The sequence below is a fragment of the Numenius arquata genome, chromosome 3 (assembly GCF_964106895.1).
Source record: "Numenius arquata chromosome 3, bNumArq3.hap1.1, whole genome shotgun sequence".
NCBI lineage: Eukaryota > Metazoa > Chordata > Aves > Charadriiformes > Scolopacidae > Numenius > Numenius arquata.
The window spans coordinates 55055554-55074554 of record NC_133578.1 but is presented as its reverse complement, the minus strand read 5'-3'; the positions used below and the strand labels follow the sequence as shown (position 1 = coordinate 55074554).

The 19001-nt window shown below is 36.1% G+C and overlaps 1 protein-coding gene across 2 annotated transcripts in view; it reads right to left on the bottom strand.

Moving 5' to 3' along the window:
• The window catches only part of VPS13B (vacuolar protein sorting 13 homolog B), a 475565-nt gene that overhangs the window by 223436 nt on the left and 233128 nt on the right, over positions 1–19001 (bottom strand). For both annotated transcript variants that reach the window (XM_074145995.1, XM_074145994.1), the window contains exons 22-23: positions 12229–12463; positions 1881–2101 (exon numbers count right to left, since the gene is read on the bottom strand). In XM_074145995.1, the coding sequence (XP_074002096.1) occupies positions 1881–2101; positions 12229–12463 (456 nt within the window). The remainder of the gene's footprint in view (positions 1–1880; positions 2102–12228; positions 12464–19001) is intronic.

The window sequence follows — 19001 nt, the reverse complement described above, 5'->3', positions numbered from 1 at the left end:
AATATGATTTACGTGAAGCTTACAATTTAAATTTCCTAGTGCAACGATTTTCTTACAGTTTGCAAAACAAATTATTTGATCACACTTTGGTAGGAAAGCTTAAAAATGTGTTTTACTTAACCTATTTTTCTTTTTAATTTGCAACTACAGTTTAGATGAGGTTTTCACTTATAACAATGCCATCCTGCTTATAAATGAATACTATTAATGTATTACATATATTAACGATGAGATTAACTGGAGATTTAAAAAAAAAAAAAAAAAAAAAGACCATTTGCTGGAATTTCACTGAGAACATACCGATCTAATGTAGCAAACTATTTTGCTAAATGAACATCTTACAATATTTGCCAATTCTCTGAATAGCAGCAATATCAAGACAAATTTTGTACAGTTCTGTGAAAATTAATACAGAATAAGGCAAGTTTACATAGGTTGTAAAACTATCACATATTAATTCATTAAAAGTTATGGAAATACCACCAGGTTGCAAATTAAAGCTTTCAGAAGCCTTTAAGTATAAAATATAAATTTTTCAGCAAAATCATAATTTTGTCCATTCTCATTTACACATTTATAACACAGTGACAACCCTTTATATGTGCAAACACACCTGTCATACAGCTTTACAAGTCTGAGTAGACCTTGTTGAGGCTCCTCAATTTTAAATCTTAATTTGCCATGTCCAGTGCATAATCTCACTCTACCAACCCTCTTCCTGGAGAGTGTGAGCCCATCCAGTACAGAAGACAATGGCACATAGCAAATGAGTCAGAAATAACTTGGATGGAAGACAGTGAATAGGGCAGGAGACCACACACTGAGGATAAAATAAATACATAGTTTAAAACACTTCTTTCATTCATAGAACAAGGAATGAGGCAAGGGAAAAACTGCATGTGACTGAGAAACACATTGTAATGAGTACACACGAGGGATAACATTAAAATTGCACCGGCCACCTTAGTGGCTTTAATACCAGCTTTAGTATTCCCAGACTTAGGCCATAGGTCCATAAATCTTCACAAACGTGATGTGCTGCGTATCAGATCAAAATTGTAATACTTTGTGTTCTTTTCCTTTCTTTCTATTAAATGAAGCAATAAACAGTCCTTTTTGTCCATGACATCCTTAGAAAAATCTTACATATGACTAAAACTTCGGAGCAGACAGTGTATGAATGCAGAGCCCTACTCAGACCTCAACAGATTTGCAGTTCCCAAGAACAAGAGTGTTCTCTCCAGCACCACTGGAAATGTTGCAACTGTCAAGAAAGCGTTATTCAAGTTGCAGTCAAGATTAATAAAAATTTGGCATAAAAAACCCTACTCTATTTGGAACTATAGCAAACTTGATCCAGGTCAGAAAAGTACAGGGTGCACTTTCTATAAATCTATTTGCAGAATCTATTTGTATCTTTGCCTTTTAATAAACATAAACAAGGTGGTAACTTTTGTTTACACACATTCATCTGGGTTTTCTTCCTTTTCTAAAGATTACTACTGCCTAAAAAATATTTTACGTTTGAAGAAATGTTAGTTCTATGAAAATATGGTAAAAAATTACATTAAACCACTTCAATATATGAATCCATGGTGACAGCAGAACAGCACTATAGCATTTAACTGTACATCTGCAATTCATTTCACTCCATCAGCTAAAAGATGCATTTATACTGTAGCTATTACATTTTGAGAAGAGTTTAAATTACAAAACTTGAGAGAGCTTCAAAGCAAATCTTAATCTAAGCACCTTGATCTTGATGGCCCAGTTAAAAAAAAATTAAGATAGAAGAGACCCTCTTCAACAAAATGCAGAACAATTGTACTTAAATTGAGTTATTTTTAATTTCCTTTCATAAATCAATTAAATGTACCAACCTGGGGGTTGGAGCATTTTATTTCAAGGGACTCGAGGTCGACATGGAGGCAGACAACAAATGAGTGTCTGGATTCTGGCCCCGAAGCAAGCAGTTTCTGTGAAGTAACAGCTAAAGTAGAAGTACAGCCCATTGGTTCCACTAAATTAAGTGTCATCTGTTGTCCAAGGAGAGTATATACACTGAAATGATGCAGACTAATAGTCCACGGAAAAGCATCACCTAAAAAAAAGGGCAAACAGTTAAATAATTGCATAATAAAAACTAGGCAATTATTTTCTCAAAACTCAATAAAGGCCTTATCCTAAACCCTCTCAGAAGTCAGAAAGCACAATTAACAACCATTAAATTGATCCCAAACTCTCACAAATATAACTCAACCATCAATTCCATTCTATACCTTGAAATTTAAACAATGGCAATAAATTTTTTACAACTTCTAAACAACTGAAGTTCATTGCGAATTTTAACCCCAAACTGTGAATAAATGTGTACAACATAGTCTTTAAAGAACATTCTTTTTGCTTTATAAGATCTTCCTCAAACTGAGGAGTATCCTGAAACCACTCCCCACTTATTTCAGCATATGGATGGCAGAGGCAGTTCCTTACATAATATATCTTCCACTGCCTCCACTTAACTTCCTAGGAACAAAATGACAATGGATTTTGTAAAAAGAAATTATTCTAAGCATACACTGAGCACTTCATTTCCTATATTTAGGAGGGAGCCTAACTGGAGAAGTACCTGGCAGCCTACTATGAATCATTATCAAGAATAATCAGCAAGGGAACTGGCAGTGTCCAGCTGAACAACAAAATGGCTGCAACTTCAGCACAATCAGTTTTCTTTAGATTGATGAAATAGAAAGAAAAGAGAAAGTTTCCAAAGCAAGACCACAGAGAGAACTATTTGGGTAGGTCTTTAAAAGGCCAACAGGAACTCTTCTTAGTATAGAGAAAACCTTCAACAGCTCTACCAGGTACTGTTGAAACGAACTGAGAACACAGATTATGGAAACTGAAGCAGAATCCCTGTGGTAGGTTTGAACTTGCCTGGTCACCAGGAGCCCACCAAAGCTGCTCTATCAATCCCCTCCTTAGCTGGACAGGGAAAAGAAAATATGACAAAAGGCTTGGAGATTGAGACAAGGACAGAGAGATCACTCAGCAATTACCATCACAGGTAAAACAGACTTGACCTGAAAATTAATTTAGAATCACAGAATCATAGAATTGTCTAGGTTGGAAAGGACCTTTAAGATCATCTAGTCCAACCATCAACCTAACTCTGATAAAAACCATCACTAAACCATGTCACTAAGCACTATGTCAACCCGTCTTTTAAATACCTCCAGGGATGGTGCCTCAACCACTTCCCTGGGAAGCCCATTCCAATGCTTAATAACCCTTTCAGTGTAAAAATTTTTTCTACTATCCAATCTGAACCTCCCCTGGTGCAACTTGAGGCCATTTCCTCTTGTCCTCTCGCCCGTGACTTGGTAGAAGAGACCGATCCCTGCCTCTCTACACCCTCCTTTCAGGTAGTTGCAGAGAGCGATAAGGTCTCTCAGCCTCCTTTTCTCCAGGCTGAACACCCCCAGCTCCCTCAGCCTGTCCTCATAAGACTTATTCTCCAGACCCCTCACCAGCTTCGTTGCCCTTCTCTGGACCCGCTCCAGCACCTCAATGTCTTTTTTGTGGTAAGGGGCCCAAAACTGGACACAGCACTCGAGGTGGGGTCTCACCAGTGCCGAGGACAGGGGGACGATCACCTCCCGAGTCCTACTCACCACGCTGTTCCTGATACAGGCCAGGATACTGTATCAAAGGCCTTACTAAAAATACAAAGACTGTATCATACAAAAAAACACCTAGTAGGCCTTACTAAAAATTACAGACTGTAGCAAAGGCCTTATTAAAGTCCAGGTAAACAACATCCACAGCATTTCCCTCATCCACCAATTTACTTTATTGTCAATTAACACCAGAGCAGGATAACTGGAAATAAGAACAAATCTAAAACGACCTTCTCCCCACCCCGGGCACAACTTCACTCCCAAATTCTCGACCTCCTCTGCCCTGAGCAGCGCAAGGGGACAGGGAATGGGCGTTGTGGTCAGTTCATCACAAGTTGTCTCTGCTGCTCCTTCCTTCTCACACTTTTTCCCTGCTCCAGCCCCAGGTCCCACACACAGAGGCGCTACCAACACTGCTGATGGGCTCGGCCTTGGCCAGTGGCGAGTCCATCTCGCAGCCAGTTAGAAGTGGCTCTTTCGGACCTGGGGGAAGCTTCTAGCATCTTCTCACAGAAGCCACCCCTGCACTCCTCCCCCCTACTAAAACCTTGCCACATAAACCCAATACAATCCCGCGTATGATAACTGGGTCCCAGAGAAAGAATTTAGGCTCTACAACAGACACTGAACCAAAATCCAAAGAATCCTCAACAGAAATGAGGAAAATGAGAGAATAAAAGATACGTGGATAATTCTCATTTTACCTGAAACAGATATGGGTTTTTGCTCTTTAGAAGTACAAAAGTGTAACAATTCTTTCAGGTGGTTGTTTGTTTTTTTTCCTCTAAAGAAAGTCTTCATAATTCCATTTGTCAGATTTTCTGCTGAGGAAGTTGGGCCTTTTTCCCCCACTTGAATGATGGAGAGTCTGTGCCCAGCATGTGAATCTTCAGCCCACCAACAGAAAACTGCCTGCCCCAATTCAAAGTACCGTAACAGTGGCTGGATGCAGTCTCAGATGCAAACACAGCAGGCTGGTGAGCATCCACAAACCTCAGCCTGGGCTGAAACAGTTCTCATCTTTGTGCAGAGCACATTCATTTGGAGGAAGAGAAGGAGAAAAGTTCTCCTTCCAATATCAAAATTCAGAAGATTATTTGGTATAAAGTTTAATTTTCAAGATTTGGGCCTGGAGTTACGGGTAAGAAGACTCCAAATTAATCTATTAGCCCAGAAGCATGAGGCTTGAGAATCAGAACAGAAGATGGCAGACAAATACAAGTATACATTGAGATGGGCCCTTGGAGTCTCAAAAGGCAATAAAAAATTCCAAGTAGTGTATAAGCAACATATGGAGAGTGTGTTTGCTGCCTAGTGTGGCTTACGGTCAACACTATCCTGCTGAGAAACCACATCCCTAAGAATTAGCACAAATTAAGCTTTAACTGCAATTATGTTAAAGAAAATTTAGAAATAGTTTTGAGATTAAAATAAAGCTGGATCTAGACATCTTTTTATCATATTATTTTAATAAGAGTTCTATTGTTTCTTCCACAGGTGGCAGCAGCAATAAATTTATATGGTCAGGAGTACATATCAGGAGAGTCTGTGTGTCTCATCCAAAGTGAGAACTGAAAACTTTATTTTGAAGCTATTGTATATTGAAGAATTCAGCTCAGCCAAAACTAATTTAAAAATATTTTGGAAAGGTTTCAGATTAGAAATTTAAAAGTAGTTAGAAATCTGTATTTTTTCCAAATTCAGTCAGCCAAGTAATACAAAATATTAATTGTAAAAGATGGAAAAAATTCAAATGCAAAGTCAACTCTAATGACATGTTTCTAATTACTATGCACGAACTTTGTTTTCCTCTGTGACCACCACAGTAAATTAACATAGTTTATATTTCATGGATTAGAAAGAAAGAATCTACAAAGAAAATACTGAATATTAATTTTTCTGTGCTGCATACATTATCTACCTTAAAAGGAAAATACCAATCAAATTTTATCAATGTACAGAAACCACAGTATGCTGAACAAATGCTGTAGTAAAGATATGGCAAATCTACAACTATAAAATTCCCCCTAATATCATCAGTTACCTCTTTTTCAGCTCCACCAACACTATGTGACCATTCTAACATTATACCGGAACTCTCCACCTGATAAATCCTTGTTTTTTTGCTGTACCTATGTTTGCTTTATTGGTTTTTTAAAAAAACCTTACCTGCATTCATTTGTAGATTGGTTTTATGAAACTACTTAAATAATTAATTCAGAGTGTCTAAACATCAAAAGCAACATTGTTTATAGGATTTATTTAAAAAATGGTTTATTAGTAGGAAGAAATGAAAAGCCAGTGCCACACTTGGCAGATATTTTCTCTACATCTAACCTTCCTATCCATGTATCCTATTGTTTTGTCACTCAATTGCTGAGATTCTTTTATGCTGAAATATTATAAGTAAACCTGACATTGCCTTCAGTGGAACTAGAGCTTACCCCACATCTCTTATGGGTAAGATTATAAAAGACACACATGAAAAACTCCTAGCATGGCTGAAGATTCCCATTAATTCCTGATCTACTGCTCTCTAAATCCTTATTTTTAATTTCTTCAAACATCACTATTGATTTAAAAAACTTGAAGATGTATTCATTAATATATTTCAACTGCTTTGATAACTTCTTAAATTTATAAATACCACTTTCAGATCTTTGGAAGTTGACTGACCCACTCACCAGACAGTTTTCAAAGAACTGGCATTCATTATTCATCTGCTATTTGCAATAGTTTAGCAAAACTTCTTTCCTACAGAGTGTTTGAGTTATTTCTCCAACATATGTAATTAAAAATTTTTGCTATGTGCAAACAGTTTCTCCGGTAGTTACTTGATGCACATTGTTTCTTAGCTAGAGTTAATGTTCATTATAAACCTTTCCATATGCGTGACATACAACATTGATATATGTACTTAACTACTAATAATTGTTATATGTTTGCTCTCACTTTTATGTGATACTTCTCTTTATTTTAAAAATTAGAGTGCAGAAGTGGCAATTGTAGACAATATTGTGTATACAATGTTGACAGTTGTATAAATGCGAAATTTTGTTTGTTTAAAATTAGTAATAGTAGGAGAGAGATCATGAAAGCTTTATCATGCATATGATCTGGGATCTATTCCCAGACTTGCTAAAGGTATCCTTTGCGATCTTCAAAAAGCATCTTGACTACTCAGTCTCCATTTCCCTTTCTGTACCCACACTGCAGGGCCGTTACACAGACTTCCAACACACTCACATTCTTGTGTGACGTGCAATGTTTAAAAGGCATTGCAACCATTAGATGTGAGGTCACTACTGTACTTCCTCCCAGTCAAGCAACAGGGAAGCGGTCGTATGGCTGCAAATCCCACATGCACCCAGTCAAAAGGCTTGAGGGCTCTGCCCAAGTCCAGAGCACACTTTCAGCAGATGCGATTTAGTTCCACAGACTTCGAATGTAAGTACTAACACACCAGCTTTTCTAACTTAAACCCAGCTCCTAGAGAGCTCTAACAGCTGAACATGACAATAACGAGTTGTTTATGCAGAACTTCATTGCTTTTCAGATACTGAAGAATGTCACTAAAATATGAGAACTAATTTTACAGTGTCATTAACCATAACAGATAAATTAAATACAATAATTACCATGTTTAACAGCTGGTGACATTGAATATAAACTCAGATAGCACACTATTTGAATGTCAGATATTCACCTTACAATTTACAGAAATTATTTTTCGGTTATTATATTGAAGTTGAGCATTTTTTTAAAATCTAATGCAAGACGACAACTTCTAAGAATGGCCAAGATATTGCCCCTCCACTTTAAACGATTAATTGCCTTTTTTGCAGGTTGAAAGATATATGTTTCTATTATATTGTAGGAGTTTATGACCAATACATTTTGTTATAGCTAATTCACACACGAATATTAGATGCCCTAATTTTCTATTTCCCTACAAGTCACTTGACAAATTATTGAGTTTAAACATACGCTTAAAAAAAAAAAACTGTGAGGTTATACAATTTGTCATATTTCACAAATAAAAGCCACCTGATTTAAATGTTTGGAATACAGTGATTTACATGATTGTCAGTATACAGCTATCCATATGAAAACATGAACATAGTATCTAGCAATATCAACAACAATTTTAAGATATTTTGAACATTGGTTCCTAAAATGTATTTTACTCTCTTACCTAAATATCTGTATCTTACTGTATCTGACCTAAGCAAACATTTTTACAAAGATGGATTCATAAAACTTACTGGTATGAACCCAGTGAGGAACACTTTACATGCGCTAACTAGGGATTATTGACAAAAGACAAAAAAAAAAAAAAAAAAAAAAAAAAAAAAAGACAACGACAACAGGATTGACACAGGGGCGACAGACCAAACCAAAAATAACTAGTTTAAAATGTGACTGGGAGCCAGGAAAAGATTCTAAATTAAAAGAATAAAAAAATGTTAACTTCTAAACACAGGAAGATTTCACAGATGCCAATAATGTTCTCATTATTACTCTAAAACTTAGTGCTTTATCCAAAGCAAAATTTTAGTTGCCTTAACGTCTTCAGTTTACTTTCCTGTTATAACATTATACATTTTTGGAAGCTACTTAGCAGTCCAGAAGTCCTGATCATAAGAAAATACTTTGTCCAACTGCAAATTTATCAGATTTTATCCTATCACTCTAGGTTGGGACTTAGAGAGTACATAGATGAACTGTCAAGTATTTGAAGTTGGATGTACACAAGTATGCACAGAAAGTCACAACTCACCCTCTGCAGTTCTCTAAATATTTCAGTTCTGATCAAACTGACTTTCTAACTATTTAATTTCTTCTTTGCAACTATTTTACTTAAAGGGAAGCTACAAATAGGACAGAGGTTCCCCTCTTCACAAGGAGCTAAAATGGAGAAGACAATAGGCAACGGGTACAAGTTGCACTGGGAGAGGTTTCATCTTGATATAAGAAAGAAATTTTTTTTTTTACAGTAAGATAAATCATTCACTGGAACAACCTTCCCAGGGATGTGGAGGTTTTCAAGATGCGACTGGACAGGGTGCTCGATAATGTCATCTAGGCTCCCTTTCCCACAAAAGTACGGACCAGATGATCACTCAAGGTCCCTGACAGCCTGGACTGCTCTATGATTCTATTTTAATATCCTCAGTGAGTAGTACCTCATGGATAGATCACACTTGATTGATTTGAACTGTAAATATAATACTTAAAGTAATTTAATAACTTTTTATGAACTTATTTAGTTGTATTTGTTATTCAACAGCAGTTCAACAGAATATGTCTTTCTTCACATAGACAAATCCATTTCTGTTCTTGAGTTACTTAGCAGGACAAAGCTAAATTATATTTCTGTATTGAAGTATTGTACTTGAAATGTTCTTTTAAGTATTCCTACAAACTACTATTACCTCAAAAAATAAATGTATCAGAACTCTGAAAACAAATAGAAAGAACTGATTGTGGGACACTGTATGAGCTATTTTTAGCATGTTGACATCTTGAGGTCAATAAGTCTCTGTGAGTAGGCTGCAATATCCCCAAATGACAGTATGACTATGCTCCCTTTTCCTCCTCTTTTAATTTTTCCTGTAATAAGAAAAATATGAGTAAGCACACAGCTTTCTTAAAAGTAACAATGCATCTCTGCAAACAAGCCTTTTACTTACATCTTCTTTATAAAAGAAGGAATGATTCAAAAAATAGTTTCCAGGAAAAGCAAGGCTGAATAAATATAATTTCAGAGAGACGGTAACACGTCTTAAGAATGATGGTATGTCCCTGAAGTCTTGTTCAAAGATAGAATGGATATTAAGAGACTCTCTCAATAAGAGTTTATAAAAATTATTTACATCTACATGTGAAGAAAGAAAGAAGGAAGGTGACTGAAAAGCTTTGAAAAAACTTTTTAATAGTCTGTTTAAGGGGGGAGTTTTGGCATGGAAGAAGGCAACGGCTCCATTAGAGAATCAAAAATATCAAGATTGTGAGAACTTCTGTTTGGCATTATTCCCAGTGCACAAAGCCACACACAAATAAATTCCTTACCATAGGCTTTATCCCAACCAGGGGGATTCTTTTCTTTTACTAGGATCTTTCCTTCAAATCTGGGTTTGACAAAATTCAAATGACTTCTTACTTCCATAAATGGTTTAAATTACATCATCAGTTTAAAACAAACAAAAGACTTTGGTTAAATTTATCTTTTATCTGTTACTATGATTAGCAAATTAGACCATTCCTACTGAAAGTTATTAGGAAAAACACATATACCTTTCTCTCTCTCTTTTTTTTTTTCTTTCAGTTGGCAGGATCTCTAATATGATTTACATTATTAAAAACTACACTTTTATCTTTGTTGCTGTGAGTTAAGGTGAAATACAGGAAGGAGGAAAAGAGTCGAAAATAAGTGGTAGAACAAAGGGAGAGGGAAAACACAAATCCAAACGAATTTCAGATGGCAGGAGCAGGGGTAGCTCTTGAACTTGCTTTTGACTTAAGTTTTTCATAGCATACCCTTTATAATTGTTTATGTTTCAGCAATAAATATGCAGAAAACAGAATAGTTTTCCCACAAAATGCTGTCAGAAAAGCACTGGAACAGTTGCTGCATCTCCCTCTCTCCATCTTAGAACAAATACACAAACCAGCAACAAGTCTTTCAAAAAAAAAATGATGAACTAACTGTACACTGATGTACTGGTTTTGGCTGAGACAGACTTAATCTTCTTCACAGTAGCTGGTATAGGGCTATGTTTTGGATTTGTTAGGAAAACAGTGCTGATAACACAGGGATGGTTTAGTTATTGCTGAGCAGTGCTCGCACCCTGCTAAGATATTTCAGTGAGCAGGCTGGGTGTGCACAAGAAGCTGGGAGGGGACACAGCTGGGACAGCTGGCCCCAACAGACCAAAGGGACATCCCATATCATATGATGTGCTCAGCAATAAAAGCTGGGGGAAGGAGGAAGGGAGTTATGGCAGTTATGGCCTTTGTCTTCCCAAGTATCTGTTATGCGTGATGGAGCCCTGCTTTCCTGGAAATGGCTAAACACCTGCCTGACAATAGGAAGCAGCGAATAAATTCCATATTTTGCTTTGCTTGCACATTTAGCTTTTGCTTTACCTACTGAACTGTCTTTATCTCAACCAGGAGTTTTCTCACTCCCACCCTTCCAATTCTCTCCCCATTACGCTAAGGGGGAGTGACGAAGTGGCTGTGTGGGGCTGAGCTGCCAACTGGGGTTAAACCACAACAACTGGCTTTTCCATGAAATTTTCAACTTAGACATAAGACTAGGTCTCATGGATGCCATTAAAATAAATCTAAACCCCAAGACTCAAGACTGTTAGGGATACTTGCCTCACCTATTTCCAATATGCAATTTTTCATATGAGTATCTGTAGAAGAAGATTTTTACATCAGTATTCCTTCAGAATACTGCTGCAAATCTATTTAACATTTACTTGGATTATTTCTAAGGGCTCTGTTTAAAAAAAAAATAAAAAAAATCATATTTTGCTAGGTCCTTTACCGCTTATCCCCTTCTTTCATTTCTCAATCCGTTGCGGAATGTTAAAAGCTGATTCTTGCCTCAAATTGGTCTACAACTGAAACCTTTATCACATATTAGCTTTTCAAATTAGAACTGCCATACTTTTTCTCAACTTTAGCCTATGCACAAGACCATCCCCCCATAAACACTCATACCAATCTTCTCAACTGTTTTTTTTAAAATATCTACAAAAACCTTGCTACAATCCCTATAGATACAAAACAGAACACAATTTTTGCCTATCAAGATGACCAATAAAGTTGCTTTTTTAAAATTGTCTACTGTATTTATGAATTTCTTTTCTTGTCTTACATAGAATCATAGAATATCTCAAGTTGGAAGGGACCCATAAGGATCATCGAGTCCAACTCCCTGCAGGACTACATAAAACTATACCATATGATTAAGAGTGTTGTCCTGGTGCTTCTTGAACTGCCAGGCTTAGTGCCATGACCACTGCCCTGCAGAGTCTGTTCCAGTGATCCTCTCAGTGAAGAATCTTTTCCTTATGTCCAGTCTGAATGTTAGACCCAAGACTTGTTTTGGGGTTTGCTTGTTTGTTTGTTTAGGGTTTTTTTTGGCCAGAAATGGTGGCATGGGAAGTTTGTCCTAACTTGCTTCCATTCTCTCTTGGAATTCACAACTCACTGCCTGCTCCAGCTGTGTCAAACCAACTGTTTGTGGCTACACGTAACGCAAATGAAAAAACCAACGAAGGTAAAAATTGCACTTCTGCATTCTTTTGGCTTCAAACAACATACAAAACATATCACAGAACTAGCTCTTTGATGATGACTTTCACTTTGATCTGCATGGGGCAAACCTTGCTATTAGTATTTCTATCCATCAATAATACATAACATACTGCTAAAAAGGCAGCACATCAGAAGTTTTCAAAATAAAATGAAGCTAATTTTTGTAACAGTTAAAAACAGTTAAAAACAGTAAAGTTTTTTGAGTTTATCACACTACCTTCTTCCAAGATGGGTCTCAGCACAACAAATGGGATTTCCTGCAATGGTTCCATGTGTTTGTGTCCAGCACTCATAATCTTTATCTGGGGCAAGCAGACAACAAGTGTGCCGGGCATACTGGCCTGCCCGTGATACCAGCTTCGCACGGTCCCAGGAATGTCGCCCGATACAATAGTACTTGGGGAAGGCAGGCTGTCATTCGGGAGGAATACACAACAAGATTGCACTTCAAGCTGAAAAAACAAAGCCAAAAAAGATTTCTCAGAAACAGATTATTATTTTTTCCTCCCCATGTGGAGTATTCATCTTGGTACAAAATCTCAAGTTACTCATCCACCACAGTTGATTGAAAATAGTCTAATTTTTTGTTGAATTCAGAGGAAAGGTGACACAAAATATTGGAAAATAATCTATTCTTATAAATTATGACTATGAGAGGGAAGAAAAAGTGTGAATTTGGTCTGTAAATTTGATCAGAAAGGTGTTGCCATATAAACTGAACATACATCTATCTACATTTCAACAGCTTTTTACAAGAGGTGTAATTGAGTCAGAAAATGTTCTCACAATAAAGCTGAGAAAGACATCTTTTTGCAGTTCATTAGTTGTTAGCAATAGCTATGCCTCTAGAACTAACCAACGTTTTATATGCCATTACTTTTTATAAAGAATTCTATAAAGACCTATTTCAGGGAAAATTTTGTCTTTGCTTTGTCATCAACAGTAATAAGTGTGTATAAAAGGGTTGATCATCAGATAAACTAGGAAAAACATAACCTTTAGTGAAAAAACAACTTTAAAACAAATGGATAGGTGCATGCATACACAAAGAGAAAGAGAAATGAACGAAGTTCAGAAAGTTTATATAGCTTTTATCCTGTTTTCATTGCAAATCAGAAGTAGTGCATATGGTTTCATTTGAAATAGCACTTTTTTATCCTTTATTTTCAAGCAATGCTGTTACCCTGAAACATTTCTGACCATTCTGCCATCTCCTTATGAGCTTCTAGCAGGCTGAGTGAGGCCAAACCGAGAACTGAACTCATCGTGACTTGTTAACTCAGAGGTGGTGTAAGCTGCAGACTGTTAGTCTTTCCTTGGCTCTTACAAGTAATATTCTGCACCTGGATATCAAATAGCCCTAACAGCCTGCACACTTGAACAAGTGTTAAGCGACTACAAACTATGATTCAGTTCATTTCTTCACAACAGTTTGGAAAAGTCCAGTGTACACAATGTTGGACACAAGTAGCTATTTGTGATAGAAGAACTTTTGTTTGCTGCAAACTTACATAAGAGAGTCTTCTTATTTGACATCATTAAAGACATCACAGCTTAAAATCAAGGTTCGTACTCCATACCCTCCCCTGAAGGCTAATAGTCCCCCAAAACCGTAATAGTGATTTGCAGCTGAGCTGGAATTCCTCAGCACCATAAGTACTTTGCCAGCCTAGTGAGGAGAACACAGATATTCATCTTTATTTCAGCATTTTTGTGCCCTTTTGCTTAAACAAACTGACAAGAATTCACTGCAGAAAAATAAAAGTAGAATTTTGCAAAAATAAATACATTGTTACATGAAGTCTGTGTTTGTTTCTAGTTTTAGAACTGTTTGAGTTGTAAAATGAAGTTAATTACATCTTTGATAAGTAGTTTATTGATCCAAGGTTGCAGAGTGTACTTTATTTATACTGGATGAAAAGCAACAGTGTATTGTTACAGATGTAATAGATTTGGAATTTTTTTTTAAACTGGTAAATTAGTCATTGTGTCAATTTGCAAAGATTTTTACAGTGACACATTAAATCGTTTTCTGGTCTATTAGTAATAGGTTGCAGGTCAAGCCATTGTCGGATAATGATAAATATATGACAAAAGAACTTATGATCAGTATAACTTTTGTTTTATCAGTGAATTTGCTGAGTAAACAGTTTATAACAAATCATCCATTCTTCATATATGTATCCATGATGATTAACATCAAATGCTGCCTGGATATACAAGCCATGTGGTAATAATAATCCAAAAATTCCACCAACTTGGAGAGATATTATACTTCATCACATTACCAGCAGCAGGATCTACAGGAGATGTTTTACAAAGTACTCTTGAGAAGAGATCTCAATACTCAGTAGAGTTTTTACACTTAATTTACAGTTCAGTACAGCTTTGTAACTGAAGACAAGTTCTTCAGATCACTTTGTTTCCTTTTACTTTGCTGTATCAAGAATATTGAAGTGGAATCACAACAGTTTCACTCCTTCAAATGCCTGAGGGAAATTCCTGTTTACATAAGCATTACTTTGCCACTCATTTTCAAACAACTGAATGGGAGTCAGACCACGAATTTTGGTGGCATTTACACAACAACATCAGGTCCTCCGTATGTAATATTACAGATTTGCTTACAGGTATGTTTGCTTACTTGTGTTTCATTTGCAGTTTTATATGAATAAATGAATTTTGCAAAACATTTTTGCAGGATTTCAAAGGCCAACACAATGAACATATGGCAAAATTCCACATTTTAGGGCAAATCATGCAATTATTATAATTACATAAGAAATTGCCAACTTGGATGCACAAGGGCCCAATAACTGCAAAACTGAATTGCACCTGTTGAATTTCTTGGAGGCAGATTCTGCGTAGACACAACTATCAACTTCAACAGAATCTGTGTACGTTTATCTGACAGAATCTGGAGATCTGTCTAATAAGTTCCAGTTGAGGAATGGAAGAGCGCACCTAAAGTGATGGCATTATATGTTGGACAAAAGTGAGAACGTGTGCTACAGATTGATTCACCAATCGGAAAGTGCTTTAAAATATATGTAATCCAAGTAACTTAAAATTAAACTACATCAATAGCATATATTAAAGCTATCATATAAATCTTTTTACACTTTTTAAATAACTGTTAAACTGTGTGTCTAAAATTGTGAATTTAATGTAAAATGTGACTGATTTATGTAACTGAATATAAATCTGCAGCAGTAAATCTTGCATTAATGTAAGGATCTGACAATCCAAGGGAAAGAAAATGAAGTAATCTGCCAGTAAGAAGTCCTCAAGCTGGAGGTCAGATCCTGTTCATGGAAACCATCTGGTTGGGACCCTCCAAGCCACACCAAACACAAATGATCTTTTAAAAAAATATCCTACTCATTAATGCTTCGCAGCTGCACTGAGTGTTACTTCATTTTTCCATGGCAACATCCTTTCTGTTTCAAGGATCTTATTTCAGTTTTGGTAGCAACGTGTTCTTTTGCCAATACTGAACACATTCATGTGTTAAAGAGAAGGAATTATTACAAATTCTTGAAACAGAATCACCTCCTATTTTCATTTCTACTATGTCAAGGCCTATACATGCTAAGTAACGTACACTAATGGTAAACCAATGAAGTAAGCAGTATTTTCCCCTTCTACTGCTAAAAAGTTATGCAAAGCATATTGCTCTAAGCATTTACTAATATATAAGGCTAAAAAAGTGCAATGACTTTAAGATCTCAGTTGTATAAAAAGGAAAATCTTAAGTTACCAGATTAAATGGAGTATTTTTACTTAATAATCTATAAAAAGGAATGCTGCTCGATAGAGAGAATGCTGAAACATACACTGCAGAGAATTAGGTCTTCCTAACTGAGGAGAGTGGGCTGGAGGGACCAAAACAGAACAAGTGACACACCATAGTTATCCTGCACAAGCACAACGAAGAGGGACAGGCTGTACAGGAGATTTTACAGCCTTTTGTGACAGTGATGCCGTAAGGAGATTCCCTTCCCTAACCCACATTTTACAGCTTTATAAACCAATTAGAGGCATTGAAGATGACCCACAAGGTGACACTCACATAAAGGGGTCTCCTGGGAAATGGCCTCTCTCAGCATTAACCGTCATCCATCATATGCTCTCGGCAGAAAGGCTAATGCATTTTTCTGGGCATTTCAGATACAGAATATAATCTCGCAATGACTTCCAAAACTGCAAAGAACCACCATGACTCATTTTACGCAGGGGCTCTGGTGCAGTCACTATTATAAGACCATACCTCAGCCTCTGACATCCAAATTAGCTCTACCTAATTAGACCATCTGCAGTCGAGCCACACACACACTGTTCATTAGAATTTTAAAAGGCAGGCCAGAAATTCATGTTTTGAAATTAGACAAAAAGTAAAAGAGATATGAATGGAAAGCAGCGGACATGAGTAAATGAAGTAAGAGAGCAGGCCGCCTGTACATACAAATGAGTATAAGGATCAGCTGCGTTTTCTTTGACCACTTAAAACACAATGTCTTAGCACTACACAGCATTCCTATTTTTTTCTAAGAAAGACTGATTTTGAAAAGTTTTTATTTTGGTTACGGAAAATGTCATTTTTTGTCATTTCGTGGTAAATAACCAACTTTAGAAATCATCCTGTCTCATAACTGCTGAGTGCTGATAGCTGTAACTGCTAAGTTACAAGTCACAGAATCTCTTCCTGACTCGTGAATGAAGACCACTGTTGAAAGAACAGGAACTCCAGTCAATCTCATCCCTACGTTCTGTTCTTTCAATCAGTGTTTCACTTTGACTCAAATCCTGTAGAAGTTACATGCTTTAAAGAAAATATTATTTTCAATAATTTCAGGAAACAGACTCATTTTTTTCAAATAATTTCAGGGATATTTAAAGGCATGTGGAATATCTGGGTAAGTTTTATATGTAAAAATTACACTCTTATTTAGTTGGCATTAATTAATTAATTCATTTGCTTTTAATACAGATCCTTCATTATTCTCCCTGGAATTCAGCATTAACAACCAATTAAAAATAATTGTGTTTATACTGCTCCACTATTTTAGCAACTATTAGTAAGAAGAACATGTGAAAAGCAAGTATTACCCTCCTACAGAGTTTAATTGCCAAAAAGACTTCAAGGCTGCATATAAAATCCTACAACAACTAAATAATAAAACCAACTTTTTATAGTTAACTATGAAAGTCTTTTCACTTAAATACTAATAGCTTACCACAACTCCAATGCACAAATCTTCGTGCAATATTCTATCATAAGCAAGCCAAGGCTAAGGTTAAGCAAGTACCAGCTTTGGATCCAAAATAAACGTTCCAGTCGCTTTGGTTCCAAACGCATTTACTAACTCAAACTTCCACTAAAAGAATAATCCTTTGATGATTTTAAGTTATGAAGTTCTGTTTTATCTGATGACAACTACAGACTTCTCTGTTCTACAATCATGTTAATAAAAGATCCAGGAACATGAAAATAGCTTTAGAAAAAAAAAAAAATCTTAGAGTCTAAGTGCTTTAAGCATTTAACCGAACAAAATATTCTAGAAATGTGCCTCTTTCATGCCAAATGACAATAAAATATACAAAAGCTGTATGAATTTAACATATTAATATATTTATGTTTAATAAAACAACTATTTTGTTTTATAAAAAAATAATCATACTGTACTTGAATTGAAAAACAGAGTCATAACTCTCATCATCTTACCCTCTGCACGTTGCCTTGCACAAATTTCAGCTTTCCATATAGGCTGGTATTGAAGGAAAAAAGCTATACATATGCATTTCTACCTTGAAAAAGATATTTAAATAAAATAGACATAGGGACTAAATAATAAAAGGAACAGCAAGCATATCTATAAAGCCTTTATATTTCATTAAGAAGGACTACTGCATATTTGTTTGAAGGCATGGTCTTAGACTTGTCCTGTGGTGTTTCCTTGGAGCCTATTGAAACTTCTCACCAATAACATGTAATGCCCTTCTGGCAAGATGTTGGCATATACTTCACCAAGTATGATTAAAGCATAAGGATGAAACATATCAGAAGCGTGTAAGCTGTTGTATGAATTCATAGGGCCATGTAATTTCAACACAGATAAAACCTAAAATTATAATTTCATATTCGTAATGATGAAAACTGAAAGCATGAGTACCTTACCAAGAAACACTGTAAAAAGTAAATAAATCTAGAACCTCAAACATCAGAAAGAGTATCTAATACAAAAAAATCCTCTGCCAGTAATAGCTCTAATCCATGAGTATATTATTGCAGAGCAGTGATATATTTACAATTTACTGTCAGAGAAAACATGTGCCCATCACTGTCATCAGCTTTCATCTCCACAAAAACCCCACTAGTTTTAACACAAACTTTTTTTTTTCTTTTTGGTAACAAGCAAACATTATTTTTAGCTAGTCAGCATCTTAACCATTCTTTGAAACAAATTCACTTTGCTGGTTGTTTATATAACAAAGCGTACCTTGAAAAATGTACAAACAGAGTATCTTACTCCTGATTCAATCTTTCCCATTTATAAAGGATCCAGCTCTTCATCATCCTAGTTATTATATAATTATTTTTATTATGACTCACACTGTAAGCCTCATTTATATATGGAGTCTCATTATGTTAGGCACCACCCAGACATGTAACAAAAATACACTGCTTCCTTCAAATAGCTTACAAAGTCTCTCTCTTGACTCCCCTTATCTTGCCATTTTAATCTCCAGTGGTGGCAATGTTAAAAAAGAAAGGAAAACAAACAAAATCCTCATGAAACAATGATGAAAGAGCTGGCCAAAAACTAGAGTTACAGAATCATAGAAGCATAGAATGGTGAATGGTTAGAACTGGAATGGACCTTAAAGATCCTCCCATTCCAACCCCCATGCCATGGGCAGGGACACCTCCCACTAGAGCAGGTTGCTCAAAGCCCCATCCAACCTGGTCTTGAACACTTCCAGGGATGG